Source organism: Parasteatoda tepidariorum, chromosome 12, assembly GCF_982258835.1.
Source record: "Parasteatoda tepidariorum strain Cologne lab strain chromosome 12, Ptep-v5.0, whole genome shotgun sequence".
Classification (NCBI taxonomy): Eukaryota; Metazoa; Arthropoda; class Arachnida; order Araneae; family Theridiidae; genus Parasteatoda; species Parasteatoda tepidariorum.
The window spans coordinates 6,220,065-6,239,314 of NC_141766.1; the positions used below are offsets into that span (position 1 = coordinate 6,220,065).

Genomic DNA, 19,250 nt, shown 5'->3' on the forward strand with positions numbered 1-19,250 from the left:
TACACAAAAGCAAGATTCAAGAAATAGCTGTTACATATTAAAGTATAGTAAAGTTTGTAAAGTTATTTACTTCGATCTGATTCACCAACCTGTTATTTTCAAGACATTAGAAAAGATTCTTTCGAGTCTTGATGACACAATAATAAAGGCACTAGGATGTCATTTTTAATGGACAACAAGCTGGGCTGTCTTATTCACAAGCAGGGCCCCCGGGCACAGAAATGTTTTGGGCTCCTATAGCGTGTCACACTGTTAAAAATTGAACTAAAAATCTTCACATACATTAAATAAAACATTTTTAAGATATGTAATAATTTTAACTAACTTAAACACATTTTTATTACCCCCAAAAACTCAATGCACATAAAATAAAGCATTTTTAAACGTGTGGTCCTAAATAAATAATTCAGAACCCCTATATGCATTATTTAAAAATAAAAAAAAGTTGAGATACTAACCAGTTGTAATCCTCAAATAATGAAATAATTTTCAAAACCAAGAAGATAATAAAAAATAATTAAATTAAAAAACACAAGGGTATAACAAATTACAAAAAATTAATTATTTCGTCAAACTGTTAAAAAGTTAGTTATTTAAACATCTTCCAATGCGCATCAGACTCAACCAGTTTAAAAGTTGCTGTTCCATAGTGCTCTGTAATTCTTAACTCTTTCAATTATTACTTTATTTAACTCATTATAAATACTAGAGAGAGTTGATGGTGGTCAAGTATGTTTAGAGACATTATAATTTAAAGAGTTGAGTACCTAAAAACTTCATTTTAACGTAGAAAAAAAGATTTCGGTTGACTTTTTTTCCTGGTGATAAACTGTTTAAACTACTCGTGTTTACATGATAATCAATCACTATTGGTAGGAAAAAAAATTCACCTCAACACGAGTAAGTGGCGTTTCATATAAACTTGGGGAAAATTATTTTAAACCAATTTAACAAAGCAAAAAATAATACATTAAAACATATGCCACAAGAAGAATTTTCCCCGTGCTTATTTCACATTAGAGCCTTTCGCATAAAGTTAAAATTGAAAGAGCTTAAAAACAGTAGTATAACATGTTAAGAACATTAAAAATGAAACAAAAGGTTTTAATTTAATATTTAATTTTCCTTACAATTTTTACATGACAAAAGACGTTATTCTTCATAACTGCTGTTGAACAAAGCAAAAGAGAAAATAAACACAGTAATTTTTTTAAGTACAAAATTTACAAATTGTGGAATAAATTTCTATACACATAAAAAACTGTTAATCACAGTGAATGCACAAAATCAACCGAACAAAAAAAAGTGAAAAATATATTGTGAGTCTATTTACATTAGATCACTATTAGTGTAGGGTGCACAGGAATGACACTACTTGCAGAAATTGCAAGAGCACCTTTAGACTTTGATTGCAATCTTGCCCTGTTGAAGAAGAAATGAGAAAAAATTGCACAGTAATGAAAAGATGGCACACTTTAGAGTTTCATAATTTTAGCTTGATAACGAACGTGAAATACTTTTTAACATCACATCTGGACGATGCATTGATGGCAGTTTATCGAGTGGATTGACCTGAAAAAGATAAATAAAATATCTATAAGGGAGAAAACAATGAAAAATCACTTTGGAAAAAAGTTTTACCAGTAAGCTCAAGAATTTACAAGACTTCGTGTTTTTCATGTAACAACTGTCAAAACTCAAACTCAAGAAAATCTTACGTTTTACTGGGAAAACCTAGGATTTACATAATTGGTTTTGTAAATCTTTGGCAGAGAGGCATGAAAATTGCCTCAAAGTCATGCTTAAAAGTCGAAATGGAATCATATTAAGGCATACTTCGGACTTTTACCAAGCCACTTATGTGAAAGGTAAGTCGGTAAAATCTAGAATATACCAAACATCTTGTGCATGATGCAAATTATTGAAATCACTGTGAAATTATAGAATGAGTAAAAACAAACACAGCAATTAAAATGAACTCATATATAAATTGAATACTATTTTTTTAAGTCAATTCTAGCATCTTTTTAATAATAACTGTTATAATAAAGAGTGGTAAGAATTTTACTAAAATTAATTATTTTGCATTATAATTAAGGCTACCTACAGGGATGCTGCTCTGATTTCTACAAAAGTTATAATAAATTGATAGCGAATTAAATAGTAAAGCTAGTAATGTCACCACGAGATGCCTTCAATAAAGATGCATTTCATATAATACTTTGAATTTTCGATTCGTGGAGGTGGAAAAATGACTTATAATGAAAAATACTAAACTAAAAATAATTTAAATTTCGTTTCCACTAGAATTAATTTTTTTATAAAGCAGAGGAAAGTTGACATCTCTGCTACCATATGTTAATAAATACAAATTTATAAGGATCTATTATCATATGTATGGATTTTAGCTCTGAATAGCCTGTGCATAGTGACTTTTCAAAGCTAAAGTGGTAGGTAACACAAGAAAATATCAACTTGGTTCAACCATGCCTAGACTATCACCTTTTTTTGTAAATGCACTTTTTACATTTTCCTTTAAAATCACCGAATATTTCGCATAATACCTTAAAAAAATGTTTGTGTTTATATATATATATATATATACATATATATATATATATATATATATATATATATATATATATATATATATATATATATATATATATATATATATAGATAGATAGATAGATAGATAGATAGATAGATAGATAGATAGATAGATAGATAGATAGATAGATAGATATAGATAGATCAGGGTTGGCAGGTTTTTGACATGTGACAGTTTTTGACAGTTTAAACCATGGTTTAAACCGTCACGTCAAAAACCTCACTGTCAAAAATGTCGAAAATGTCAAAAACCTATATTCATTTGTAAAATTTAATTAATACATAAAATTTATATATTTTTTAAAGGATAGTGTTTCTAAATATGTTCTAGAAAAAATAAATTTAAAATTTTGAAGAAACACTTATATTTTGAATAGTAACCAAAATCTTGTACTTTTGAAAACTCACATCTTTTGTAATATTATGTATTCATTTTCATGTGTTATTGAAAATCTGCAGTGATATTATTAAGAAATTTATTTATAACCAAATTTAGTGTATAGTATAGATTATACTAAAAGTTAGACATTTTTAAAGATAAACATTAGCAGTTTTGTACATTAGACATCTTCTCTTTTAAAGAAAAATCTTTTTAATATTCTTTTAAATCTTGTTAATAATCTTTTTAACATAAGACAATACAAATTTAAGTGCTTTCTGTTAAATACACAGAGTAGTTAGTGTCGATTTACAGTATATTCAGCCTATTCATTTACTATGCTGAAAATTTAGTTTATCCAAATACTTGTGAATTTCATTTTGCTGAATACGATATAGTTTTGTTGGATATCTAAATATTCAGCTGTTGAATAATTACTTCTTGCTTTCAAGATATGCATTATTTGTATTCTTAATACAAGTGGAGAAAAAAAATTAAGAGATAAAAATTGTTTTAAAATGATAAGTGTAATAATTCTAAATAAATATGATAAACAATATGAATTATATTTATCATTATTCATAAATATAACTACTTTTAAATTCAAATTAACATACTGGATAATAAAGATATTCGGTATAACATATTAAAAAAAAAATTTTATACACTTGTATCTTACATCAAGTTTGTATTTATACAACATAACTTGTAAGTTCCTTATAAATATTAGTTATATGTTCCTTATATGTCAAAAATGCATAGTAATAAACTTTTAATTATCTTAAGTATCAAAAAGAGAAAAAAAATATTTTTAAATATAAATATTTAAACAATTTTTGTGCAAAATTTTTCTGCACATGCATTTGAATATAAATTTCTGAGATTTTAAATCTGTTATTTTACCTTAATTTTAATTAAAAAATATTTTAAAACCTGATGATTACCTATAGTATAATTAAATTTCAATATAATGCATGGCAACTGTTGGTAGTTTTGAAGATTATATATTTTCTTGGCAAACTTCAGTTTTTGACATTTTTGACGGTTTAAACCAGTATTATACCCTTGTCACGTCAAAAACCACTTTTTGACGTCAAAAACCCAACCCTGAGATAGATAGATAGATAGATAGATAGATAAAGTGTAAACAAGTTTTCAACGACTCAAACTAAAAGGAAAGTCGTTTTTTTTCTTTCGTTTTTTTGGAAATAATGCATGACAAATAAAAAGCTTTATATAAATTATTTTACAGTTTTCCGTAGAAGAATAATCAAATATTCGAGGCATACCCTCTGTCACGAAACAATTTTTCTATTGGTAGTGAACTAAAGCAAACATATTTCAAAATCAAGTAAATATTTATGAAACTATTATCACAACATTGCCGGCCGATGAACGAGTGGTTAGCGTGCCTGATTGCGGGTTCGAATCCTGCTCAGGGCATGGATGTTTGTGTGAATGTGTCCCACCCTATAAAACGGGTATGTGGGGCAGTGCGGCGTGGGTAACGTTAAATGATTCTTCCTAGGCCGTAAAAGTTCAGTACCTGCAGTTAGGGGAAGGAAAATGAAATCTGTAGTAGGGGAGACACTTTTAATGTAATTTATTAAAATATTATTACGTTATCTTTACTGCAACCAGAAAAAATATTTTCTGGAGGGCGAAATGATTTTGCTATTTGTAGTGAACAAGTGTCGTTTGAAACCAATAAAATTCTCAGATTTAAAGAGCATCTTCTTGTTTAGTTGAAAGAAAGTTACCGATTCAAAATGGAAATGCCTTTTTCAAAATATTTTCTTCTTCAATTTACTGATCTTTACCCCTATCTCATCCATCATGTTTATTTAAATAGTTGTAGTGGAACTTTATGAGGTCAAAAGAATGTGTGGTGGCTATTATTAGAGTTCAAGAGCTTTGTTTGAGTAAATAAAACGAACGAAAATTATAAGGAGCAGATTGCGCTAAACTATGTGTGGTTGAATTTAGTCTGATGTCAAAATATTTTATAGACAAGTAAAAGCAATTATTTTGTCAACATCTTAAAACAAAGTAGTTATAAAAGGAAGATCATATGAGTCATTTGCATGGGGGAAATAATTTTAGCACAAAACAAAGAATCATACGCAAAAACATAAAGTTAGCTAAAAAAATTCCCAAAAGCATAGAAAGATATGATGCCAATGAAGTATGCGTACATTATTTCTATGTATTGGTGATTCTTTTAATTAATTAAAATATTAACCTTTTCCGGTGTTCAGTCTGGCAACACTGATTCCACAAAAAACGACTAAAAACGAAAAACTAATTGCTTTTAAATGTTTAGCAATTCTATAAACAACGAAGGGGCCTCCCTGACCGAGCGGTATTGCCCGCCAAAAGCTGTGCGAAGCGTGGATGTGACTCGTTCGAATCCTGCCGTGATGTCCTTCTCCGAATTGTTCCATCTGTCCTTTTACTTGACAAAGGTTTATAAGCCTAAATTGAGCACACAAGTCTGCAAATGTATGTAATTTCAATAAAACAATAAACGGCGAAGAGCTCAAATATGTCATTTAGAATATACTGCTTAAGGTTCCACTTGCTAAAATCCTGCCTGACTCAAACTTTCAATCGAAATTAGTTATTCCGGAAATGGCTTTTATTTTATAGCTACTAAGAAAAAAAATTTCCTTAACTACGGAAATTCCGCTGAGTTTAAGGATATGCAAATATTTTAGAGCATTTAATATCTAAAATTTCTTTTAGAGCCTTTTGCATGACAATATTTTCAAAAAGAACCACGCATTTTGATTATTTTATTGTTTATCTTGATTAAGCATATCCACCTCAATATTAAAAACCTCGCAATTTGCTCGCAATTGATGTATTATAAAATCCAAATTTGTAGCTAAATGCATTAAATACTCATTTAATTTAATCAGAAATCCATTTTTTCTATAAGGCGTTTTTCTCCTTATTACAAATAGTGTGACCGGCAGGTTTAACCCTTTGTCTCCACGGAGGCACTATCAACAGTTACCACTTTAAAATTAAGAAATTTTATACCTTAATAATTAGTAACCACATTATTTTAAGAATTTTAAAATTGTATAATAATACCATATTTTGTATTTTAAATGCTATAGTGCTGATAGTCCATCAAGCATCTTTTAAAAGTACTCGGAGTGCAAAGGGTTAAATACATATAAAAAGATATCAAAAGTGTTTTATTATTAGTATTTGTTTCAAAAAAAGATAAATCAGTTTACCAGAATACATTTGTGCTCCAGTTGTAATTTTTTTTTTTTTAATATTCAATGCGGTGAGAAATTTTATGCTATACCATTTTTTCACTGATAAAATAAATTTCATTAGCAACGCCCAGCATGATATATATCATATCATGAATAGAGAAAATAAAGCATTTGAATTCTAGCAAAATTAAAACCTCTTTCTATACTTAGCATAAATGAAAATTTATTAATAAAAATGAAGTGAAAGGCCTTTTGAAACGTGGCGACAACACTAATGCCTTTAAGAGAATGTCGCTTCAGAAATATCAACTAAAATAGAGATGTTTTGACCTGTAGTGTCCTGAAAAAGGATTTTTATAAATTTGTGACCACGCTTATTTTTTCAAAATAAACATACCTAGTAACAAAATTGCACTTTTTATATTTTTAATATTGAAGTGGAAGCAAATAAAAATAAATTTTTAACTTTATTATTATGATATTGTCACCACTTTTAAATTCTTAAGGACAGTTCGGACCCTGGTTTTGACTTATTTTAAAATTTTACAAAAGCATACTCGAAAACTGATTGAATCCCTGTTTTTTCCTCTGATTTAATAACTTTTGAAGTTATGTTTAAAATCTGCATATTTAAAAGCTCAAATGTTTTAAAATTTAATTGTAGTAGTGTTACAAATCAATTTTTGTTCTTTATCATTAACAAAACTGAACCAGTACTATTGAATCACAGTTGAAACAATAGAATTACTGTCTGACAATAGGATTTCAAAGACCGAAAAAAGCAATATTTACAAGAACAATCAAATAATATATAATATCTTTTTAATTTTACTGTTTTCAGTAGTTTATCATAATGAAACCTTAAATGATAGTTCAACAACAAACAATTCATATTTGAAATATTTATCCGCTGTCCGGAGCAAGTTGGCATCTCTGTGTATATAAATAAAACTATTTTTGTGTATTCTATATAGCATTCTTTTCTTCGAACCATTTTTGTAACGATAATAATGTAAAAAAAAAAAATTTTTAAATTTACTCGAATTATGTGTTTCTAATAATCTTGGCTTCGCCGGTAACCGGTGACCACAGTGGCGCTACGAACAAACTTAGTGCCGGTCACCGGTGATCCCCATGGCATTCAACGTGTTAATAACAAATTTTTGTCCTCGTAATGACGATGCAACTAAGACATATCATTTAATATTCTTTCTGAGAAATCAAATGTTTTGCTTTGGTAATCACATGTGTCTTAACTGCTCTCAGAAGTCACAACAATTTTTTATTTAAAGACATAATTTTTAGGAATCGTTCTGGATAAAATTAGGATATATTTTCTTTTAAAAGTTACAGTTACAAATGTATTAATATTTGTCTCATTTTTGTTACCTCTTTTTATAATTTGTAAGGCAGATGGATTCGTGGATTTCCAGAGATTTTTCTCTTTAGAGTGAAATGTTTTATTTCTTGGATTAATGACCACCATTATATATAAATGAATAAAGCGCGTGTTGTAAGATTAAAATAATATCCGTTATATCATCTACTAGGAAAAATTAAAAATCTGATTACTTCTTGAGGGACGATTTTCGCTTTACTTACATTTTAAAGGAAGCACTGAAGAGACAAAAATATCGTAAACAAGGTCTAGCGTCATAATTTGTTTACGCTTTTTCTCAACTTTAAATTACTGAATTTGTCCTCTTAAATTCTTTAACTGCTTTTAACACAATTATTATCTATGAGTCCACTATGATAAATTTTCAGTACTCAAGTCATCAATCATCTCAAAAACTTAAGTGAACTTAATCAATAATCGGCAACCGAAATTTCCTTTCTAATGGGTTCTAATTTAAAAGAAAGCTATTTAACAAAAAATTACTATTTCACATAAAATACAGTGTATAAAATAGCAAAGACCAATTTAAAAATATCAAAGAATTTGATACAAGCGTAAGTATTTTTAATATTATGGAAAAGTTGAAGGTATATTTTTCGCACTTTTCTAGTGATAGTGAAAATCATTTTTACTGAGCATAAATAATGAGAAGCATAAATAATGTTCATAAGGCAAGGTGAACTGCTCCTTAGTATTGTTTCCACATACAAGGAATATCCGCTTGGTAATAACATTTTTGTCAACGTGGAAATCATGGTAATCAGCATTTGAATCGGACACGACATCAAACTTTCCAACATTTACGATTTTCAGGAAATATTTTTTCCAGTGGTAGTAAACTAAAGAAAAAATTTGTAAAACAAATAGAATTTCAATACAAATATAGCACATTCGCATCAGGAAATAAAACGTTTTTTGATCAACTGAAGAAAAATTATAATAGCTTTCTGCATTCGTAGAAAAAGTGATATTAAATCTTTTTCATTTTCACTCTCTTTTTGAAAGAAATAACTCTATCGCAACTACAATTAATATGAAGACATGTATTCAATACTACCAGGCCTGAAATCGAGACGAAAAAGAGAAAACACTATTAATAGAACTATTTCAATAATAGATAATTTTCGGGAGCAAAATAAATAAAAAAAATTCTTAGAAGTTGTAGCTATAACGATCAAATAAATTTCCGAGTTTTGTTTTAACCTGCTTGCAATCTGACTCGATTCTTTATGGTGTGCTTTTAGCCGACGGATTATTAAACAGATGCAAAATATTGTAGTAGAATTATTCTGAAAATATTTCAAAAGCCTCACCACTAAATGGAATATATTTGAACTATTTACATGTCATTGTGATCTAGTCCAGTATTAACATTCGCTGCCACTAGACCAAAGTCTTATGTATATCTTTTAATTAATTCTAACAGTAGTGGTAGAAAAAACCATTTTAAATCCCGGAATGCCCCAGGAGACTAAAATTGCAAGAAGTGTTAGAAACTCATTTTTTCTATTTATTTAATCTGTTTAATTATTCAATCGTAACTAACACCACGACTTATATTGAAAATTATTCATAAGGAGAAATTATTCTTTGCATTCACTTTCAATAGTAAACTTTAAGAAATATGTTCGAAAAAGTTACTAGTTTTAATAACTTTTAATAGATTTTCGCTTTTTATTAGTCAACACTTCTTACATTTTTAGTCGCCTGTGGCATCCCTTTAAGTCGTATTAACCTGCTTTGTCCCGAATTTATATATTGAAATGATACAAAAAGTAGTATAATATATTATCGAAATTAATTGGTTTTTCTACTGTTAGAGCATTCAAAAAGTCTTTGATAGATCAAAAAGTACTTGCTCCTTATAATTCTAGATCTAATCAGAAATAACTAAATCATCATGGTATCTGAAAATCTTTTAATTCATCCAGATAAATGAAAATACTGAAAAAAGTTTCCCATCACAATGAATGTCTTTAAAAAAAGGAACTGTACTAAATATATGACGCTGGGCGTTAACCGGTTAATTAAATCAAGAACCAAAATTTTATTACTAATAAGAAAAATATTTCTCAAACGTAAGATCTACAAAAATATATTTTATAGTTGGCAATCTTTAAAGATTTTTGTATGATTTTGTATTTTATATAAATATTTGTAGCATAACATTTGCTTTTCTATTTAATTCTTGGTATAGTAAATTTAATTTAAAATGATTTTGACTGTCACTACGTGAAGATAAATGCATAATAAACACATGATGATGAGCTCCGACAAAATATGATGGGATGCGACTGTAAGAAGTGGAAGATTTATATATTTGATTATTCAACATTATAACTTGAAAAATTATTCATATAAAAAACGAATGCATTCTTCAAGTGAAAAAAATATGCTAGAAAACTTGTTAATAATAAATTTTTGAATTTATTACTTTTTACGTGTTTGACTTTTATTCAAAAGTCTAACAAATGTTGCAAAAGCGTTTATCATTAGTTTAACAAATATTTCCTATAGAAATCGCAATTTTTGTACTGTCTCATTTTATTCAGGGTTCCCGCAGAATCTTGAAAAATTTTAGCTGTGGTAGTAAATTTAGGTTAATGCTAGAATATATTTCTCATCTTAATATACCACTTAATCGTTAAATGAATAAGCAAGATGAAATTTTAATGCATATCTACTTTCTTCAGAAAACAATGTTTTGCGGTGGTTACGCAGAAATTCATCCACATTTATTTTATTTTCGCTACCACTTTTTAAATTTTTCAAGGCCCGCGGGAACCCTGTTATTCAGATATATACTTGTAATGTCCTTTTCAGATTGATTCTTACAGTTTTTTATTTAATTTTAAAAAGCAGTAGTGCATTTCAATAAGTTCACGCTAAATCCTTCAAAATAAGTATATCTAGTTATGAAATCCATAGTTTTAAATTTTTAAAGTGAAAGCTTGTTGTACTGATCTTCTATTAGTTACCTATCTGACTTAAAGCAAAAAAATTAATTCATTCTAAAATCCAAATTTATACTTTGAAAATGAGCTTACAAGTAAATATAAAGGAATAAAAACACAACCGTAAAATAATTAGTATATAGAATTATTCATTATTAATACATCGTTTTTTTGTTGTTTTTTTTTTTTTTCTAATTTTTAACGCTAAAATGTGGTAGGCGAAATTTTGGATACATCTTCGTTTCTCTCCTTTATTTGTTTACGTTGCATATGTTTACTCTCTAGAATGATTTTGAAAGAATAAATTCTTCAATATTTTTCTTTAATTTCAGCAACTTGAATTGAATTTATTTAGCTCATAAAATACATTCTCTCAGAGAGAAGATTATTGCAGAACTATTCGATAAATAGAGCGAAATTCTTTAACATTGAATTATAGTTCCTTGATGAAGTTCTTCGAAATATAGAAGATTATAGTTCATTGAAATATTTTTAAACTGAAATCGTCTGCTCTAAAATCTCTTTTTAAATAGCAATACATGAAAAAAGTAGAGAATACAGTGGTATTAAAGCTGATTAATCTTATCAACGCAGGTAAAAAGTTCAATTTTCTTATACAACTTATGTTTATTTCGAATTTTCATTTTATTTCTCAACTCCATTACATGTCAAAACTTCCAAATACCTGAAAGTATATCTATGATATTACAAGATGTAGTAATATTGTAAATTCTATGACAGATTGAAATTTCATATACTTCGTTTTTTATATACTTCACTATCGATAAATCAATAAGAAAGTTACTATGCATGACTGTTACAAAATAACTTTAGATATTTCTGAATTAAATTGTAGAATTCAAAGATGCATTTAAAACCATTCAAATATTAAAATTTTCTTAATTTTGTAAAAATCTAAACAATTTTGTACAGTATTAAAATATTGGATTATTTAATCAAGTAAAGTCTTAGCAAAGTGATTTTCGCTTGTATCAGAAATGAGCAAAGAAGGAAGATGACTATTTATATACATTCTTTTTACTTATTTCCTTCAGCTTATTATATATATATATATATATATATATATATATATATATATATATATATATATATATATATATATATATATTAAAAGTGAATGCAGATTTTCAGATTAATTAATGGTAGCTACGAGTGAATACTTAAATTGAGAAATTACAAAATGAAGTTATTAGTATTTTTTGTTTGGTTTTTAAGTGCACGTATCAACACTGAAATAAAAATGTTTCAATAGGACGCGGAAGTTGTTCAAAATAAAAATTATAAATTAAATGTTTTTATTACTTCTTTTCCTAATCATTTCCGGAAACGTTACGTATCTGATCCATACTGCCGTTTTTTGCACTTTTCGATTTTTCATAGTGGTAGCGAAACAATAATTGAATTTACAACTGAAAGCAGAAATTATTTCAACTTACTAAACACTTTATATTTTCAAGTATAAAGTCAAGAGTTTTCATATATTTATTTAAATTATTTATGTGTAGTGGTATTATGTTAATTTTATAACCCAACTTTGTTTAACTAAGAAAAAACTTATTGAAGCATACTTTTTTGTTACCACTTTAAATTTTAAGTAAAAATCTCCCGGAAAAATTGGGAGCCGCTATGATATTATCATATATTTTTGAAATGTATTCGAAAGAAATTATGGTTGCAACTTTTGAAATACTAAGTTTAGGCAGAATAATGTGAACAATACTATACTATCTCAAGGTGAGCAGCGTTACTTTTAGTTGCAAATGTTTTGAAAAATTTTACATCCAGAAAATGTTAGCACATTTTAACAGCTTTTGATGTCAGTTCCTTTTTTTAAAACCACTATAAATCTAAAAATATCTCCTTTTGTTAACATCATAATATTTTATCTTTTTGGTCGTCACATGAGTGTAAAATTAATTTCAAAATGTGCTTACAGTTATTTCAAGAACTTAAGCGCAATCCAAGAATTATAAAACATGACAAATTACTTTTGACTGCAGGGAAAAAAATCGCTTCGTATAATATGACTAATATTTTTTCTGTTGAAGTGATTTAACTTGCCCAGTGCTATCTAGCATTTTTCAAAGCTATCTATTGAAATGAGGAAACTATTTTTCTTGCCTCTTCATGCATGAAATGAAATTTTTAAGCAAATTTTTTTAATTTTATTTTAAAGATCAATTATTCTATATTTTCGTACATTTTACTTGTTAACAATATAACCTAAAACTTTCCTAAATTATGTAACACACACTCCATTCAAATATCTTTTAAAAATATTTTACAGAATCATAACCCGATTTTGTCTGGAAATTTTCGTATCTAATTTAAACATAGTCCTGGCAATTAACTTCAAAAACATTGAGTGTTCGCGAAGCTAAAATTATTTCTTTTAACAATTGTAAATTCAATTGTTGTTTCACTACAAAAGATCTTAATTAAAAAGTGTAAAAAAAACTGTAGCTATGAAATAGGAATCTAGAAATAAGAAAAGCAATGATCAAAAACATTCCATTTCTAACTTACATTTAGAAGAAGCAAACTAATCATAACTTTTACGACTTATAATACATCATCATCAAAATTTATCTGGGCACCTAAGGCCGTTAGTCTGCCGTTTTCCAAAAAAACTTATAATACTTACTTACTTTATTTACAAAAATTGGGCACCTGGGCCACTTAGCGGCCCCTATCCCATACATCTAGAAATTTACAGAAAATTTATAGTAATAACATTTTGAATTTAGCAGTCGATGTGGTAGCTAATAGAAAAACAAGCACTTTGCTTGAGTAAATATAACATTTGAATATCTGATTCATCGAATCTAAGTTGATATATATAAATATAAACATAATTTGACATATATATACATAAGTTGACATAAATAAATAATAACATAAATTGATACATATTTCACTAATTAAATTTCTATATTTTAACTAGCACATATTTAATTGTGACATACATTGAAGTTCATTCGAATACATTGTGGTAACCATAAAAAAAATTAAGCCGTTTGCTTGTGAAATAATAAAACAATGAAATTTAATATGACAAATTGACTTAACACTAGAAATATTGATTGTAGACTTAAATTAAAAATAAAGATAAAACATGATTTGATATGTACAGTAATTGATTTTTGAAAAATGAAAGGCATAATTGATGAATATAGATAAATCATACCTTGATACATGATGAAATAACATATTTGGAGAAAATGCAGTGAATATATTTTATCAGAGAAGTATTGCTCATTAAATACAATAGAATTTTCAAAAAAATTTAACATGCAAAGTTGATATATATGTATGCATAAATTGGTTATATTATCAGAAAATAATTCTTAATGTAATTTAATTTAACTTAAGTAAAAGTCTGATGTGAAAAGTTCAGTGAATTTAACTTGAGAGTCTTGAAAATAAAAGTAGAACTCACTGGGATTGAGATGTTTCCCCGATGATCCCCCGCAGAAGACGGAGCACTTCTTCATTTTTGAGCAATTCCTGTAATTCTTTGATTAATGACACTAATCGATGAGCAAGTTTAGGCGTCGAATATGATGTTGTTCGAGGGCTCCTTCTGCTGGGACGGGTCTCGCACCCAGTATAGTTGGCTGTGTGGCTTTTGTAACAATTACAGCATTTTGGAGGTGTAGTTCTGTCTTTGTTGCATTCATGTGACCTGTGGTATTCAGCACATTTTACACACCTTGCAGGTGCATTGCAGTGGCTTTGTGTATGTCCATAATTTTGGCAGTTGTAACATTGTATAGGTCCTCGACCTCCTCGAAATCGTTCGATTTTGATCGGGATCTGCTGTATGTTGTTGACTTCGAATATTCTTTGGTGATTCGCCGTTGATGTTAGGATTATGAGAAAAAGTGGAAGGAGCCGACAGGCCTCTCCCATTCTTTTCTTAAACTGCACAATTTTAAAGGTTTCAATACTGTTTTTCTGTAATTCTGTATTGATGGCATCTGTATCAAAGTCCACAGGCAGGCCCCGGACCAAAACCTTAATATATCTGGCTTGCAGTGTTATTTCAGGTTTGCTGGGCGGATCCCGTACTTTGTCGGTATCCTCCTTAGGTTTTGATGTCGGCAAGATAGTGGCGTCATCTGTTGAATTATGTTGGCAAGAAGAAGGACAGCTGTTTGCAGATATGAGTGTAGAATTATCTTCAATTGTTTTGATTGCATTTTGCTTTTTCTTCTTCTTTTTTCTTTTCTTTGCAGGTGGTTCTGTGCTATTGTTAATATTGATGTCCGTGTCTGTTTCTGTATTCGGTGTTGTATTCAGGTTTTCATCTTTATTTTCCATGGTTATGTCTTCAGTGCTTGGATTAATTTCAGTCATTATTGATTCGAGTTGAATGGAGTTTTTATTCATCTCCTTGTTTTCTGCCGCTTGAAAGTTTTTCCTCTTCCACCTGACGTGATAAGCTGCATTTGTCAGTTTTAGGAAGTAGGAGTATTCATAGTCTCCAGAGTAACTTGATCTTATTTGAATGAGCAGTTTGCTAAGTAATTTATCTAAACCAATCAGCTCCTCTGTATCAAACTGAGTGTAAAACTCTACGAGATCGTCAATATGTTCGTGTTCAACTGGTGGAAAGTATTTTTTTGATATCCCACAGGTAGCAATGATTTCTTCTAATGACGTGGATTCTTTGCAATGCGACGGTGAATTACGAATGGAGAGTGAGACCTTTCCACCACGAGCTGTTTTATGATACGGCATGACTTGAAAAAACAAAATGGCGGGCTCAAAATCCAGACATCAAAATGGCCAGTTGTCAGTATTGTCTCTCCCGACTCAGGAACCTGACGAGATCAAAATCTGTATCACTCACCTCGTAACGTTCAGGATAATCAGCATCAATTCAGCATAACCGGCATCGCAAGGGAGAAGAGAACGTCAGTAGAGCATGATCAGCATCAGTTATCGGCATCATTTCGAAAAACTCTTCCTTAAAGTGACATCACCGCATCTCGATCCAGGAAATTTGATGACCCTTTGTCTGCACTACCTCCTAAAGCCGTTTCACGACGAGCGCTATGAACCAAAAACTTATAATACATATTTATACCAGTAAAGTTACGTGGGTCAAAAAAAATAAAAAGTGGTAGAAATTTTATTGATTATTATACAATTTCTCATTTTAAGTATTCATCTATAACCACCACCATATATTATATTATGAATGAAATATATTTAAAACGAATATCTGTCTCGCATTTAATATCTCCTCATCACACCTGGAAAACTCAAAAGATGCCAGAATGAAATACTCCGAAAAATAACAACATACGTCTCAACATAGATTTTTTGGAATATCATATTGCAAATTTTTTGAAATGACTACAAATTGTGACACCCCAGGATTCAATGAAAATTTACTTTTGAAAACTTGAAAGAAGACAAAACCTCAGGTCAATGGCAGCTTATTTTTGTAGCGATGCAATTCTAACTAAAATACAAAATATTTCATTTTCTTTTCACTCCACTTTGCAACCCAGTTACCAGAAAGAGCCACCTTAAAGATATTATTTCAAGATGGATGGGAAAAGGGCCGGCCTCAGGAACCCAGATAAATTTTGATGATGTCTCGCATTTAATTTTAATCTGATAGAAAATTCCGCTAATTTAATCTATTTAAATAGATTTTTGTTTCACCACTCTTTGTATTTTTAGGCTAATTATTTGTGAAAAATTTCACAAATAAGAAAGCAATTTTTCCTTACCTTCTTACTACCATTTTTTTTTTCACTGGAAATAACAGAATATGCCTCATTATTTCAAGTTTTAAAAAATATTATAAGAGTTCTACCATTCCTTAACCTCTTCGAGACGGGCGAGTCATATATGCATTCTCAGGGTGCCGTAAATCAGGGTAAAAAAGATAAAAAGTGGTAGTCAAACTATGGCAGTTTATTTGTGGGCGGGGTAATAATAGTTTGCCTTATTTAATTCACCACTACTTAGTTCAAATTAAAAATTGTACACTTACACTTTTAACACACAAGGATTGGATGCGCTACATTTAAAGTGAAAGCAGTCTGTCAAATTAGCTATGCCCAAACTTAAGATACCGCTTTTGATTTTTTACTATCCTGATTCCCCGCGAATACATTTTTGACTAGTCTGTCCCGAAAAGGCTAAAATACATGAATGCTTTTAAATATATTTTTACTAACAATATCATGTCTAATAGTTTACATCCTTCGAGTAACACAAATGTTTATTTATCATATGTACGGTTAAAAATCTATTGTTAAAATGTCTTTTACATAATTTAAATTATATAACACAAATTTTGTATGCATGCGTTTGAATATCTTGTAAAAATATTTTGTACTTTTATAAATTTTAAATTATCCCTCTACCATTATATATATATATATATATATATATATATATATATATATATATATATATATATATATATATATATATATATATATATATATATATATATATATATATATATATATATATATATATATATATATATATATATATATAGGAAAATATTTTTTACTTTTGAATAATAATTTATTTTTTATAACACAAATTTTGAAAAATGTCTCCAACAAATGTATGCATTTGAATATAATGTAAAAATATTTCATACTTTTACAAGCTTTAAATTATACCTCTACCATATGTGTGCATATCGATATGTAGTAAAAATATTCTACACTTCTACATAATATAAAATTTCAAGTTACTCTTGGATTATCTCATTTATAAACAAGTTTTGAATTGTACCTCTGCTATATATAGGTATTAATATATGTTGTGAGAATATTTTATATCTACCCATACTGTCAATTTATTAGTTTTGACCGTAATATTTAAATATTTTAAAAGAACGTATACTTACATCTTGCCTAGAATTGGAAGGAGATGATATCACACCAAGTGGTTGTCTATGTGATGAATTAATTGGACTAATTCCATGTGGACATTCCAAAGCAATTTGCAAGTCCACAATGTAATCAATCACGTATTGAATTATCTCCAATTTTGACAGCCTTCGATTTCGAGGCATATTTGGCACTATTTCTTTCAATTTTGACAGAAGTGCCTGTATTTCTTCATGATTGACGTCTCTAGCTGATCTTCGTATTTTCATTTGTTTATCACTGACAGGCATGACTGTATCGAAGAGAGCCTTTCACTTATAGCTGGCTCCTCTTAATGATCTCCTACATATTTAAAAGTGTTAGGGAGTAGTTTTGCGCATGCGTAAGTTTTCTAAGGCGGAGCTCTAAAGCAGAATTCGACCAATGGTAGAAAATCAGTTAATCCTTCAGGGTGTATGAGAAGATAAAATTTTCCCCAAAACGAAACGATTGAGTGACAATGGGATTGGAATACCATCTAGCGGGGAGAATGAAAATTTTTAAATTACTCAAATCTTTTACTGAAGCAATAAATGAATAAAAACCAAAGCAAGTTTTTACTGTTACGTATTCATAGAGTTAAAATAATTTTAAAAGAAAATATTTTTCGATTGTGTAGGAAAGTTCAAATTCATATGAACTACTCTTTAATTTTAAAACATTTTAAAGTAAAAATATACTTCATAATTTTGTTTTGGAACAATTTGAGTATAACCATAGAGTAATAATTTAGTCTGAAAATCATAAGTAGTATCAAGTTTTTATATTTAAAATTTTATCTTCAAGCTCAATGAATAAGATTACTAAAACAAAAAAGGAAAGTTTGATACGAAAAAATATAATCTAAGCTAATTATTTTAAACCATTCTAACAAGTTTTATTAGATTCTATCAAAACATATTTTGGGATTGAATCAATAAAATTCCGTGAAAGAAATATGCAATTTTCTTTCAAGGAAAAAAAATAATTTCATTAAAAAAATTAGCTAAATTAATATTAACACGTTCACGCCGAATTCAATTGCTTCTTCACAGTGATAAATTTTCTTACAGTGAATTGTTATTGTTGAGAATAGATTAACTCCTCCCGAATATTATCTAATATTGAAATAGTTCTTCTACCAGTATTTTCACTTTTCCCGGAGTGAACGTGTTAAAAAATTAACTAAATATTAAAAAATTAACTAAATTAATACCTAATATTTAACTATGCCTCTTAATCAGGAATTTTCGGCGCTTTCATGCGTCTCATATCTAAATAAGATTTTCACCATAATCAGTGGTCTCAGCAGCCTATAAAACATGAAAAATGGTAGCAAATTTTCAAGAACAAACGAACAAAAGTTTTATTCTAATTTAAATCTAACAAAATATTTAATTCCTAGATAAAATGTTATCCTAGATAAATCTAACAAAATATTTCACTACTGTCCGCGGTTACTCAAATAATTGAAGTTATAAGTTGTGGTTTTTTTTTTATCACTTCACGTAACACAAAAGTGCATTTTAAAATAAATTAAATGAAATGTAAAAAATACTTTATTGAGCAATATAAATGCAAATCACATATTTTAATTAATGGGATTGTATGAAGTTTAAAATGATTTAAAATAAAACAAAAGCATTATAGCTCAAAATACGATTCAACATTCAGTTGTTATTCAGTTCAGTACATTTTTAACTTTAGGACATATATTTTTATAGTGAAATTTTAAAAAATTTCATGAATGTTAATTCTTAAAAC

General features: G+C 28.4%; 1 protein-coding gene across 1 annotated transcript; it reads right to left on the reverse strand.

Annotated features, from left to right (window-relative positions):
* Positions 1 to 1,102: 1,102 nt before the first annotated feature.
* LOC107453353 (DNA-binding protein inhibitor ID-3) lies at positions 1,103 to 17,815 on the reverse strand. Its single transcript, XM_016070144.3, has 2 exons — positions 17,486 to 17,815; positions 1,103 to 1,572 (listed from the first exon to the last, which is right to left on the reverse strand). Exons 1-2 carry the CDS (start codon positions 17,756 to 17,758, stop codon positions 1,492 to 1,494), a joined length of 354 nt encoding a protein of 117 aa, XP_015925630.1. The 5' UTR covers positions 17,759 to 17,815; the 3' UTR covers positions 1,103 to 1,491.
* Positions 17,816 to 19,250: the final 1,435 nt, after the last annotated feature.